General features: G+C 35.4%; 1 protein-coding gene across 1 annotated transcript; it reads left to right on the top strand.

The window, feature by feature from the left end:
• Positions 1 to 12,641: 12,641 nt before the first annotated feature.
• Positions 12,642 to 13,277, top strand: LOC138400099 (large ribosomal subunit protein eL21-like). Its single transcript, XM_069494896.1, has one exon. The coding sequence runs from the start codon at positions 12,645 to 12,647 to the stop codon at positions 13,119 to 13,121; it is 477 nt and encodes a 158-aa protein (XP_069350997.1). The 5' UTR covers positions 12,642 to 12,644; the 3' UTR covers positions 13,122 to 13,277.
• Positions 13,278 to 13,592: the final 315 nt, after the last annotated feature.

Below are 13,592 nucleotides of genomic sequence, written 5' to 3'. Positions count from 1 at the left end.
TGTGCAGAATTGCCATTAAAATTTGCAAAATGTTCATGCAGATTTTTGACTGCATAAAAGTATGCATCCTCAGTTATTTCGGACACCAGTCTTTAGAAGTTCTTCCTTCTACATTTGAAAGTTTGCAAAGTTGTTTGCATCCAAGCTCCTCTTCTAAAATGGCAGTTTATCCAGAATTGTTCACAGAGCTTTAGTATCATTCAAAATAGTTAATTCAAAGCCTTGATTCAGAAGATCTGCTTCATTCATATGGCCAAAAATATCTTCCAAAGATTCTATGAATAAATCTCTCTCTCATAAGTGTTCTGAAATGGGCTTTCCCTTCACTCACATAAAAGCGAAAATTTTTCCTGAAGTTCAATGAAGTACTCTAAGTATCTTTTTTTTTTTTTCTAGAAAGCCAATAAAATTCTGCGTAGTAGAGAGTACCTTAATATCAGGTTTTTTACTTTATCTTTTTGGTTTTTTTTTGACAAAAGCCTATGTATAAGCAGTAATTTAAGACCCTGGGTTTGATAAAGCTCATCAAACTTCATGGCAGTAAGCACTAATTCTACCAGGACTATGCCAGAGTTTTTGCCAACCATGAATACTAATAAATGAAGCAGTGAGTCAAGGTGAATCACTTAGCTCCATTCTTTACCAATGCAATAGCACTGCATTGCAGTCAAGAATTAAAGTTGTTCCACACATGCCGAAAATAATAGAATTTTTCTGCCAGTAGAAGGTAAGTTGGTAAGGGATATTTTCCATCATTCAAAGATTTCAACAACCGATGCAGTTTTCAAAAGGACCTCTTAATAGATCTAAACTAGGAACTTGTTGCTCCGAGAACCATCCATAGTTTTACCCAGTTGTGTATTAATCACAGAGAGTGTGGCTGCCAACCCTCCAGTACCTTTTACACAATTTTAAAAGGATGTCATTGATTCTGAACAGTGATGGAAGAACTGATGCAGATTTGTTTATTCTGAACACAGTGAAAACCAGTTCCAAAATTTCTAGGACACGTGGTTTCAATAAACCCCAATATTCATTTGTTTGTCTTGGCAATGTGATAAGAAATCTTATAGATTGTTTCAAGACCAAACTTTGTGTTGCAGTAATTTTCAGTACATGTCGAGCTCTTAAAATCCAGGTTTGAGTTCATGGAAAACATACAAACTGTCAGCTTCCTCTTTTAGATGGAAGAAAGTAAAGCAATTTTTTAGGTCTATAAGCTTCCCCTGATATAAAGTTGCTTTATCAAAACTACCATAATTTTTGTGTCCCAAGATTCCAGTTAAAATGAGAAATGCACACTCTTTCTAACTACTTGTTATTAACAAAAAAACAATAACCATAGTCTTAATGGCAGGGTATGTTTTCATTGATTTTTAACAGTAGGAAGATGCACCATACATCAATATAGGGCAAGGCTAGTGATTCCATGTTCTCTAATCATGCGGAGTATAATCTTATGCCTTCATTTGTTTATTGTAAAATATTCAACAGTTGTATAATTTTATAAGGACCAGGAGTCTTCTTATATTTGGTGGTTGAGAATCTTTCATCCAACTGACATTGTACTTGTTCGTAAACACACATAACTCTGCCAAGTTTTAGTTCTAGACTCTGAGATCTTGGATAGCTTTGATTGGGCATTATTCTTGTATCCAATGCAAAGCTTAGCACAGGCTCTGAATCACAGTAAGTATCAATGAGTATTTGAGATGGTGAATCAAATCTTAGTGCCAAAAAAAGAAGCCATGAGGGGGCTTCTAAAATGATCATGGTGGCAGCTTAGTTTTTCATTTTCTCAATTCTCTTGAAAATTGCAAAAATGCACAGAAAATGAAATTAAACAAAAAGAAGACTCATATTCAGCAAAGTTAGGATACATAGAAAACTTACACATGCCATTATAAAAGCCCAGGGGTCAGCAGAGACAGGCCACATGTATAACTTTTGGGGGAAGGAGAAATGTGGGGCAATGAGAGAAAAGAGAGAAAGGACAAGGTGTCTGGAGGACAGATTTCAAAAATAATTGCTCCAGAAATTATACACTTCTGTAAAGAGGACTCCACTCTAGGTGGAAACTACCAGGAGAAGAGCTGAGATTAAGCAAGGTTTAAGTGCTGCAGAAAGTAGAATGGTGAGTGGCAGATCTCATACGACACTGTTAAAATAATATATAAGTACAATAAATGACTGGATCATTTGAAATTCAGGGGCTGTGTCCTTGAATGCAATTGATGTTGGAATCAACGATTATAAATGAATCATAGAACTAATGTTAGAGTCCTAAGAAAGTTTGATTTTAAAATGCAGATAAGGGGTAATTTACACAGAGGCACCTTTTAAAAGAAGAGTTTATTCCTATAGCAGCTGACATGGGTAATCCTTCCCTTCCCTGCAATATTTCTCATCTACTGAAAGTAGCTAATCCAGTGAAAATCTAACTTATTGTTTTGTTTTGTTTTTTTTAATTAAAGGAACCAGCTTAACAGCTATACAAATATGTTACAAGAAGAAATGTGTAAAATAGCAATAAATTCTTCCCCATCAAAAGAAAAAGGAATAACACAAATATTTAAGGTAAAGTGTAGCCAGAAAGTAGAAATAAATTTATTATTTGGTATTCCAATAAGAATCTTAAAATATCAAATGAAGAATCTTAAACTATCAAAGGCACCTATGAAGGAAAATACTTAGCAGAAGTAAAGAACTCAAGGAAGAGAAGGCCTGAGATAAAAGCTAAACTACAGAAAGAGATGAAATCAATACTAGAAGAATATAGGAGGGGAAAAAAGAAAAATAAAAAATCATTTAAAAAATGAAGGTTAAATTTCAAGGAGCCAACAGGAGATGGTAATTACAGTAAAGAATTCTCTTATCTATTGTTATATAACAAGCCATCTCAAACGCTAGTCATCCTGAAAAACGATTATGCATTTTCCCCCCATATCTTTATGGGTTGGCTGAGCAGTTCTTCTGCTGTCCTTGCCTGGGCTCCTCATGAAGCTGCATTCAGCTGGTGGCTTTTATGGGGCCTGGGACTGGCTGAGATGGCTGGTACAGCTGGGTCATTCACTCAGCATGGTCTTATGCCCTTAATGAGTCTAGACCAGGCTTCTTGAAATGGTAATAACATTCAAAAACGAAAGATCCAAATATATAAGTACTTATTATTCCCATTATGTCATATTTTCTAGTATCCCAGTGGCGAGGAGGAGGAAGAGTAAGAAGAAAGAGGAGGAGGAGGAGGAGGAGGAGGAGGAGGAGGAGGAGGAGGAGAAAAGAAAATAAAAGAGCCCCCCAAATCACATGGCCAAGCCCAGAATCAAGGTGGGAGGAGCCTACTCTGAGGAATTCAGGAAGTTATGATTCACTGGGAGCCATTAATATAATAATATAACACAGTCTGTCATTTGGCCCTAAAGATCTTATGTTGAAGTCCATTCAGGCTCAAAGGCTAGGGACTTTGTGCACGACATCTGGATAGAGAAAATGCTCCTCAAGTGTAATTCCTTTATCCTGATATCTAATTCAAGGTTTAGTGCAAGCTCAGCATCACAGTGTGTATCAGCGAGTGTTTGTGATGTTGAATCAAATCTTAATGCCATAGAAAGAAGCCGTGAAGAAAGGATTTCTATTATAATCAGCCTCTATTGATCCAGAGACCCATAAACAAAAGACAAGTTAGCTGCCCCTCTTAGTCCCATGGACCCATAATAGAATGGTGGGATAGGAAACGTATAGCCACAATAGACATTCTCACTTAGAAAGAGAAAGAACTGGAGGTGTACAGCAATCACTGGTCCATAACAATTCTGAAATTTAGCCGAGTACATGTTGTCGGGAATCCTCACTTGGCAGGGAATGCTCCTTGATTGGCTCTGCTCCCTCGAAGTGGTTTCCTAATCTATTGTTGCCTATGACCTTGGTTCTTCCCTGTGGGCTCTGGGCTCAGTTCTCTTAGAGATTTTTATTTTTCTTTAAGAAATAGCTGAGTTTTATCAGGCAGTTTTCTCCATATAAAAAGATAGAGGCCCAGGACTTTTTTTCATTTTAAACTGTCTCTCTTTTTTTCAGTCTGAACTGACACAACTACCTTAAAAATTCTAATGATTTCTTGCAAATGTGACTGGGATTCGCTCTGTGCCTGAAGATCATATCCATAATTCTTTTAAAGATAGACCTCACTCTATTTTGGGTGTGTCAGAATGCTGTGTAATAATGTTTTTGAAATTCGTAAAAGCCCTTTTGTCTAGCTGAGAGAGTCTGCTAGAACTCACTTTAATTCTTACTAAGGTTTTGCAAAGGGATTTTACATTCATAATATCGATTTGATCTTTTCCCTGAGGCCATTTATCACACTGAAAATATTTTGCCAACTGGAAACACTGGAAATATGAAGTCATTTTATTTTCCAACCCAGAAATGTCTGACTCTTCTTCATGTCTAATTTCCTTTTGCAAACTAAATAGTCATCTTCTTAGCATATGTCTCTGTTACTATGCATTGACATATGCATCTAGAATAAGCCAGTTGACACTTTCAATATTCCATCAAAAATAATTCCCTAGCCAGAGCCATCAGTTCATCAGGTGTAATTTTATCTTCTCTGTGAAGCCAGGTGACAGGTTTGGCAAATGTTCTGCTATTTTTCCTGCCACTAATAATTTCCTCAACCCATTTCTAGTTTGCCAACAGTTTGTTTTGTGAGTTTGGTTTGGCTTTTTTTGTTTTGTTTTTGCCATTCCTTCAGCCTTTGCCAACACATCCCTTGCAATTCTCAAGCATCCATCTGTTGCCCAGTTTCACAGATAATGGCACGTTTCTGGTTTCATTACAGCCATGCCACATGTCTAGGTAAAAGTTTTTCTATCAGTTACCTAATAGTGCATAACAACCCTACAATTTAGTGGATTCAAACGATGATTTAAAGTTTTTCATAATTCTGTGGGTTGGGTGGACAATTCTTCTACCGTCTCATCTGGGCTAACTCAAGTGGCTGATTGAGCCTCTCTCTACATGTGGTCTTTCATTCTCTGGAAATTTAAACTAAGCTTCTAAATATGGTGATGTGATGGTAGCATTCCCAGAGGGCAAGTCCCTGTGGGCAAGTGCTTGTCAAGACTCCATGCTTGTCACATTTGCTGATGTCCTGTTGGCCAAAACAAGTCACGTAACTAAGCCAAGCATCAGTAAGGAAGGGGATTACAGAAGGATGTGGCTATCAGGAAGCATGTTTAACTTGGAACCATTAATTAACAATATACCACATGAACAATAAAGATAGAAATAAAACAAATAATAAGAAATAGAGAAATTAGAGAAAAAGTGATGGCTTTAGAATACGGCAAAGGAGAACAAAGAAAACTTTAAAAAAGAAACAAAACAGACATTATAGATATTTAATAATACAATTAATAATTTTTTTCTGAAATAAAAGGAAAATGAATCTACATATTGAAAAGTCACCAAGAGAAAACTGATCAACAATTATTAACACTGACGCATAATTTAGATAAAAATGAAAGAAAAATATTTTTATTTAGAGAGAAGATGAATGTAAGGTAAGATAAAGAATACAATAGAAAAGATGATTTTTAGAAAGGCTATTCTAGGCAACCAAACCAAAAGATCAAGCCATATGTGGTTGGGGAAGCCATATGGCTTGGTGACCCAGGAACAAGCACAGTTTATACCTGTCATTCTAAACTAAACATAAATAGTGACCTCCCTCACTCCCAAAATGTGGTTGGGATAAAAATTTATAGTCACTATTGTTTTAGGGGAAAGACAATAAGATTTCTAACAGATGTCTTAATACTAATATTCAATGTCAGTAGACAATGCAGCAATATGTACAATATATTCCAGGAAAGAGTGGGCCAAGATACTTAAATACAATCAAACTTTTCTTCAAATTTAAATCTTAAAATAGATTTAACCCAGGAAATTTTTAATGAAGGAATGATGTCTTTCTTATTATTTTACTAAAGAGATGATATCTTCCTGGGGAAACTAATGAAAGATCAACTCTAGCCGAAAGAAAGACTTCAGGGGGAACTTCAGCAAAAGGACTTGTGGTGACCATTGAATATGCATAACTGTGATTAAGCTGAATAAAAATGTGTCATAATTGAATGTGTTACATGTTCTGGTAAAGCAGAAATGAAAAAGTAATAAAAATACAGAGAATAATAAAAAGAAAATATGTAAAGTAGGATAAGATTGACAATGGACTCACTTGTGCCTCATCTTAAAATTAAAGGATATAATTTTAAGTGGATAAATCAAACAGTAAAAATTTAGGCAAATTTACCAATACAGGGAAAGAACAAAGAAAGATAATTCTGTGGATTAAACTTAGAGGGGGAAAACAGGAGAAATGGATGGAAGGGAACATAAGCACAGTCAGTAGCTGCTCATGGTGAGGAGTTAGTAGATGCTACAAAAAAGAAGGGAAAAATTATTGCACAAATATATAAGTTAGAAGTAACCACTATAATCTAAAATACTAACCTTTATAAATAACAGAAGAACTACATGAAACACAAAGAAAACATACTCTATAAATAAACATAAATGTAAAAACAAAAAAGTGAAATTAAAAGGGAACATACCTGTCATATTAATAAATATAAAAGAGCTTAACTCACTTATTTAAAGAAAAAAGATTTGTACACAGAATTGTAAAGCAAATCAGAAAACTAAAAGGAAAAAAATGTAAGTAGGGTAAAGATTTACCAGGTCAATGCAAACACAAAGAAAGCAGGAGTCTTGATCTTAATTTCAGATAAGCTAGAATCCAAAAAGTAGTATCTGCCATATAGAAGAACAATTTAAAATATTAAGGGGTATAAAACACAATGGAGATAAAACAGTTATGAATACCTATGTACTAAAAAACAGCAGTAATTTTTATAAATCAGAAATTATGGGAGATACCAAGAATAGACTTAAAAATAATCAGAGACTTCTATTCACTACTTGAAGATGAAGATGGAACAAATGGACAAAAACACTCTGAAGAATTCCTAACATAAGCAAGAAGATGCATAATGGAACTTATTACTATAATAATATGCCCACATGATGTTTAAAAATACTTTTATCTATTTCTATAAAGAAAGCCACTAGAAACTAAAAAATAAGGAATAGTGCAGAAAATAACACATTTTCTTATTCTAGTGTAATAAAACTAGAGATGATAAGAAGATATTAAGAAATGCCTCGGGATAATTAAATTTTTTTTCAAATATTCTTGTACTCAATAATTTTTTCAGAATTTCCAGAAAACAATACCCCAACCTATGGGACAGAGTTAAAACAGAGCTCAGAGGAAAATTCATAGCCCTAAATACAAATATGTATACACAAGAAAGACTCAAAATAAACACCTGAATAGATTAGTTTAAAAAAGAAAAAAAAGTTTCACATATTTAATATTTTATGTTTTTAAAATTACAAATATCATTTTTTAACAAAATATGACTGGTCAGGAATTCTCAGAATCTAATCAGAATAGACTGATCTAAATTGGAAAGTCAGTGGGTCTGGGGAATTTTAGGGGAAGGTTAAAATATTGAAAATACTGCATGTCTGTTTTCTCTTGTCTTTGGAGAAACTCACCAGAATTAATTTAAAAACTCCCCAATTCTCATTTGTAATTAAAATCCTGCTTTGGTATTGTACTTTAATAATTCAAAGGCAAGTCAAGTTCTTAAACTTTATTACAGTCAATCAAATACTGTATTTGGAGGCAATCATGAAAATGACCAAATATCATCAGTGTCTCTGTGTGCTTTGTATGTTAGGTAGATTTTTAACATGGGAAAACATTTAGTTAAAAACATTTTTTTCCTTTTTCATAAATCACAATTCTACTGTGAATCTACATTGAGCATTCTGAAAGTAATCAAGACATAAAAAAGATTATTGATAAACTTAATATGTTTTAATTTAAATTATTCTGGAAAAACAAGTTGTCCTCCATATCTGCCATGCTTACTGTTTGCATTTGTTGTTCCTCTGCCAGGGTCCCTCCCCCTTCTCTTCTCAGCAGTTCCCTTCTCTCTGATTATCCCCTTTTAAAGAACTATTCAAATCTCTCTTTTTGCAGGAAGCTTTTCCAGACTATTTGAGGATATACTGGTATGTTTATTTCCTGACCTTCTATGCTTCATAGTCTTTACCCTAAATTCTGCCATTTTATGCCATACCATTATTTTCCATGCTTCATATTCTGCAATGCAAAATCCTGACACTTAATGCCTATCAGAATAAGCATTATACATACATGCAGTAGGCAGTGTGACAATGATATGGAGATTTTATAATTGCGGAAGATCTTTGCAAATGGTTGCCTGTGGGGTCTGAGGATCCACTGAGAACAATTATTCCACTGGGTCATTAGAGTGCTTTCTCTGTTTGGTTCAAATGGAACTCATGTAATGTTAGGAAGTATAACACATTATTTCCTCGTATTGGTTCATTTCTTCACTCACAGTGAGGGTGACTGGGAGTTGTGAGTAGCATTGTTATTTGTTGACTGGGAGATTGTCATACATAGTGAAGAGAGAAAAATATACTATGAGGAAATTAGAAAAGAGTACAAAAACGGAATTTAGAGAGATATTAATGACAGTCTTCATCAATTTCAAAATTTCCCAGTACCAAACCTATCTGCTTTTATGTATATAAACAACATTTTTTATCTTTTCTCTCTATAAACTTGAACACTCTTTATAGAAAAGAAATGTATCCAAAGATTATATACCTATTATAGTATCTCATATGGTCTTAGACATAGAGAAATTTCTGAGACATGACTGTTGTAATAAAATGTTTTTCATTATTTGTATTTTATTCTATAATGTAGAAAAGTTTAGTTTTTCCAAATTAATATATTATAAATAGTTTATATAATTAATCTTAATGTGGCTAAAATTTAAAAAATAGAGGGAAAAATACAAATTGTAAAAAGAATAAGAACAGCAATATATCTATATTTGGGCAAGAATCGGGGGGATCACACGTTGTCAATATCTGTTCAAGAAACATTTTTATAATGGCTCTATTGCGCTGATCAAGTCTTTTTTTCCTCTGGCTTTTATGGTCGAAAGCATGAGGGGGAAGGTTGGGTGTGTTCTACATTTCTAAAGTTTTTGCAATTTAAGTTATGGGGCAGGAGAGAGCATTGGTGATGAATTATTAATAGGAGTTTTCTATGTGGCAATTTGAGTGCTAAGCCTTGGGTTACAGTTAATATTGTCAAGACTACCCTCCTAAACCTTTTATTTTATTTTGAAAATTCTCCCCTTGGCAAGAAACAAAAGAAGAGGAAAGAACAACTGAAAGAAACAGCCAAAGCAACGCTTTCCCTTTTTCCTGGCATGTTTTCCTATCCCTTTACCTTCCAGGGCTTTTCATTCCTCCTTTTTTTCGCATTGCCACTGTGCCAGTATCTACCTCTATAACAGTACTTATCACATTGTATTACACTTACTTGATTCTGTCACCCGTATAAGGGAGCGTGTACCTTGAAGTAAAGGCTGCATTGTATTTATCTCTATATCCTTAGCACCAAACACAGGACTTGGAACAAAGTGGGATCGTTTCTTGAGTAAATAAATCAATGCTAGTTTCTTGAATAAAAAAGTCAAAGTCTACACAGAGAGCTTAGATGGATTATTCACAGAAATACAGGTTTCCTCTTTACCTCTCAAGGGTCGCTATGTACTCTGTGAAAAGGATTCAGAATTCTGGGGTTTTAGGTCCAGAAGTCTGCAGGAATTAAAGACTAAGAAAGTGAAACACAACTCCCCATCACATTGGGAGTAGTAACTTTCACTCTAAGGGGTGGTGCATAATGAAACAAGAAATGGTAAGGTTTAGGGAAATTAATGGTGGTCCATACATAGTTATTTAAAGACCATTGGCATATTCCAGAAATAAACTTATCTCTCTACTTTAAGGCCAGCTTCCCAAAGAGGGAATATTCTTTTGATCCCATGAGTGCTGGACTGTCTCTGCTTGGTAGAGGACTCAGATCTGGGAGCGGGTTTTGGGACTGTAGTACAATCTTTTTTATTCTTTCCATTCTTTGTGTTAAATGGTCTCTCAAGAGCTGCTCTCTCTCTATTTCTGATTTTCTTTTTCTGTGCTGTTATTTCAGAGTTAGCTCAGTGCAGTTCGTAATAGTTGTCAAGATGAGAGAGAATTACTCTTTAAAAGACTTAGCTTTTTTTCTCTTAACCTTCCTTTTCACATCAGCTATTTCCACAGCTAATAAATTTTAAACTGTGAAAATTGCTTTGATCAATTATGTATTTAGGTTTTTCATAAACATGCTGATTTTATTACTTATGGAAACGATTAAGAACACATTTGTGTAGGATTTCTCTTGTACTGTCCCCAAGTGAATTCTTTATGTTTGCAGAGATTGTCCTATTTACTGATTTTATGAGGATCTTGCAGATATTTTTATTTTCATGAAATAAATAAGGATGTAGGTATTGTTTAAAAAAACATTTTCAATGCACAAACATCCATGCTGACAAATAATGGTTAGAAATGCAGCAAAATCTCCACTTCAAGATAAACAGGTAATTCTACACCTGCCCCCATATCAGAGGAGGTTCTCAGGGGGGTGCCTGTAGGTGGCAGCAAAAATGCTGCAAATTGTACCTACAAAATAATACCAACAGCATAATTAAAATGAAAGGACAAATTAAAAATAGCTTCATTGTCATGTTCAAAGTACTGTATATTTAGCTTTAGGCAACAGATTTAAAGACAAAAAAAAAAAAAAGAGCAGGCATGGTGTGCATCTGGGAATGGAAATCAGATAACCTTACAACATAAAGAGCAAAAGGCGTACCCTGTTACTGCATATGACTGGATTTAGAAAGCAGGTAATAAGAGGTTCTATAAATGATTCAGTTGGCACCGAGGGTGGCTCCAAGGCAAATGGCAAAAGCTTGACGTTTCAAATTGCGTTATGCCTGACGTAATTTCAGTTTCATTTTCCACAGCAATGAACTCAGAATGCTGAACACACACAAGCCACAGATTTGGGGTACTCAGTACATTTTAGAAAAATCAAGTGCACTATGAAGAAAAAAATACCCTGTGATGTTTTTTAAACTTGATTTTTGGCATCGATATTGTCCATAATTTTAGTCCAGAAGAAAATAGCCTTCATCTTATAATATATGTCAGGGACAGTACATCCTCTGGGTGCTAAGAGACTAACACAGCCTCAAGCCTTGATTTCTACTGACCAAGTTGAGCTCTCTGAACAGTTAACAGGTGTGGGGTAAGCAGGGAATGTTAACTCATAATGGCTAACTTCAGGGATGGATCATGGTATTATTTTTCGCAGACTCATTGATAAGTTGTGAGAAAACTGACTTGTGAAATGATAAGGTGGAAGAAGAAAATGTTGCTGAGAAAAAAATTCCAGAAAGAAGAACTATATTAAGCACTGGTAGCCAGGAAGTGCAATCATTCCAAGGAACAGTATCTATTGAGCATCAATAATATGTGCATATTGGTATGCAAGATATCAAATAATTTAAAATTTGTATACTAGGGGATAAAATTAACTCGTTGATTTCAAAGATGGCTTCCCTGCAATTTGCTGAATGTCAACCACTGATTCTGTGGTCAAATTGTATACCTTGTAGGATAATTGCTGATGCTACTTTCTAAATTGCAATCCAGAAATTGCTTTGTTCTCTCAGATAGATTGAGAGTAGCTGCTTAGTCACTATAGATCTCATTTATGATGCTTTTCTCACTTGATATTTACCATCTTTGGTATATTTTTTATTACAATAGAGGAAATAAATGGGACTACTTGTGAATTCTGAAAATGAGTGAGAAAGAGCTCAGGGGAGCAAGTGTTGGCAGATGCTGTATATTCATATCCCCTTTCCTCTTTTCCAAAAGGTTGAAACGGTTCAAGAACAAATGACACCATTTTTTTCTCTTCATCTTATCTTAATAGATCATTCTGTTCTTAATAAAGTCCTCTCTGTTTTGGTGGCACGTATTGAAAAGCAGGATTAGAGGACTGCCAAGTGATATAGGAAAAATTGAAATCAAAGTTGGAGGGGAGATTCAGTCAGGTAGAGTGGTTTATTTTCTTTTCATAACTAGCATTGATACAATAGAGGACAGAAAATGGCATTCTAAACAGAGAAGGTGGATATAATTCCTCTGTGTTACCTGGAGAGAGTGGTCACATCAATGTACTGACAAATACATTGGAAGTAGAACTGAATGGCAGGAAGAAAACGACGCCCAGTTCCTATCATGGTAGGTTGTCTCGCCTTGTCTTGTTTTTGCATTTGTTAAGAGTGATCCTGATGAATAACTGATACACAAAGAACTGCACATACTCAATGTGTACAATTTGTTGATTTTGAACATATGCAAACACCCTGATATCATTATCACAATCAAGGTTATAGGTAATAAAGCTGTTAAAAATGAGAGAGAGAGAACTAAATTGACATTTAGCTCTGCCTTGTAGCTTCTCTCCTCCTTTCTTTCTACATGAACATTTTTTAGTAAATGTCAAATGTTCTATTTAAAATTAAAAAAAAAAAAGAATCAGAGCCGCCATCTTCCAGTAATTCGCCAGAATGACGAACACAAAGGGAAAGAGAAGAGGTACCCGATACATGTTCTCTAGGCCTTTTAGAAAACATGGAGTTGTTCCTTTGGCCACATACATGCGAATCTACAAGAAAGGTGATATTGTAGACATCAGGGGAATGGGTACTGTTCAAAAAGGCATGCCCCACAAATGTTACCATGGTAAAACTGGAAGAGTCTACAATGTTACCCAGCATGCTGTTGGAATTGTTGTAGACAAACAAGTTAAGGGCAAGATTCTTGCCAAGAGGATTAATGTGCGTATTGAGCACATTAAGCACTCTAAGAGCCGAGATAGCTTCCTGAAATGTGTGAAGGAAAATGATCAGAAAAAGGAGGAAGCCAAAGAGAAAGGTACCTGGATTCAACTGAAGTGCCAGCCTGCTCCACCCAGAGAAGCACACTTTGTGAGAACCAATGGAAAGGAGCTGCTGGAACCTATTCCCTATGAACTCATGGCATAATAGGTGTCTCACACTTTGTGAGAAGCAGTGGAGAGGAGCCTGAGGTGCGGGGACCGGATCCGTGCATAGCACACTTTGTAAGAAACATAAGAAAAGGACCTTGAGCCTTGCTGGAACCTATGCCCTGTGAGTTCATGGCGTAGGAGACAAAACTAATAAAAGACACTAGACTCAAAAAAAAAAAAAAAAAAAAATCAAAGTGTCTTAGTCCATTCCGACTACTTTAACAAAAAGACCATATGCTGGGGTGGCGTACAAACAGTAGAAATTTATTTCTCACAGTTCTTGGGGTCTGAGAAACCCAAGGCCAACGTACTGGCAGATTCTGTGTCTGGTGAGTGTGCCCTTCCTGGCTTACAGCCAGCTGTCTTCTGTGTCCTCATATGACATAAGGGCTTGGGGAGCTCTCTGTGGTCTCTGTTATAAGGGTTTCACCACCATGGCCTAATCACCTCCCATAGGCCCTGCCTT

This window comes from Eulemur rufifrons, chromosome 19, assembly GCF_041146395.1.
Source record: "Eulemur rufifrons isolate Redbay chromosome 19, OSU_ERuf_1, whole genome shotgun sequence".
Taxonomy (NCBI): Eukaryota; Metazoa; Chordata; class Mammalia; order Primates; family Lemuridae; genus Eulemur; species Eulemur rufifrons.
Note: the sequence above shows the minus strand (reverse complement) of the source record. Positions and strands in the feature narration are given on the sequence as shown.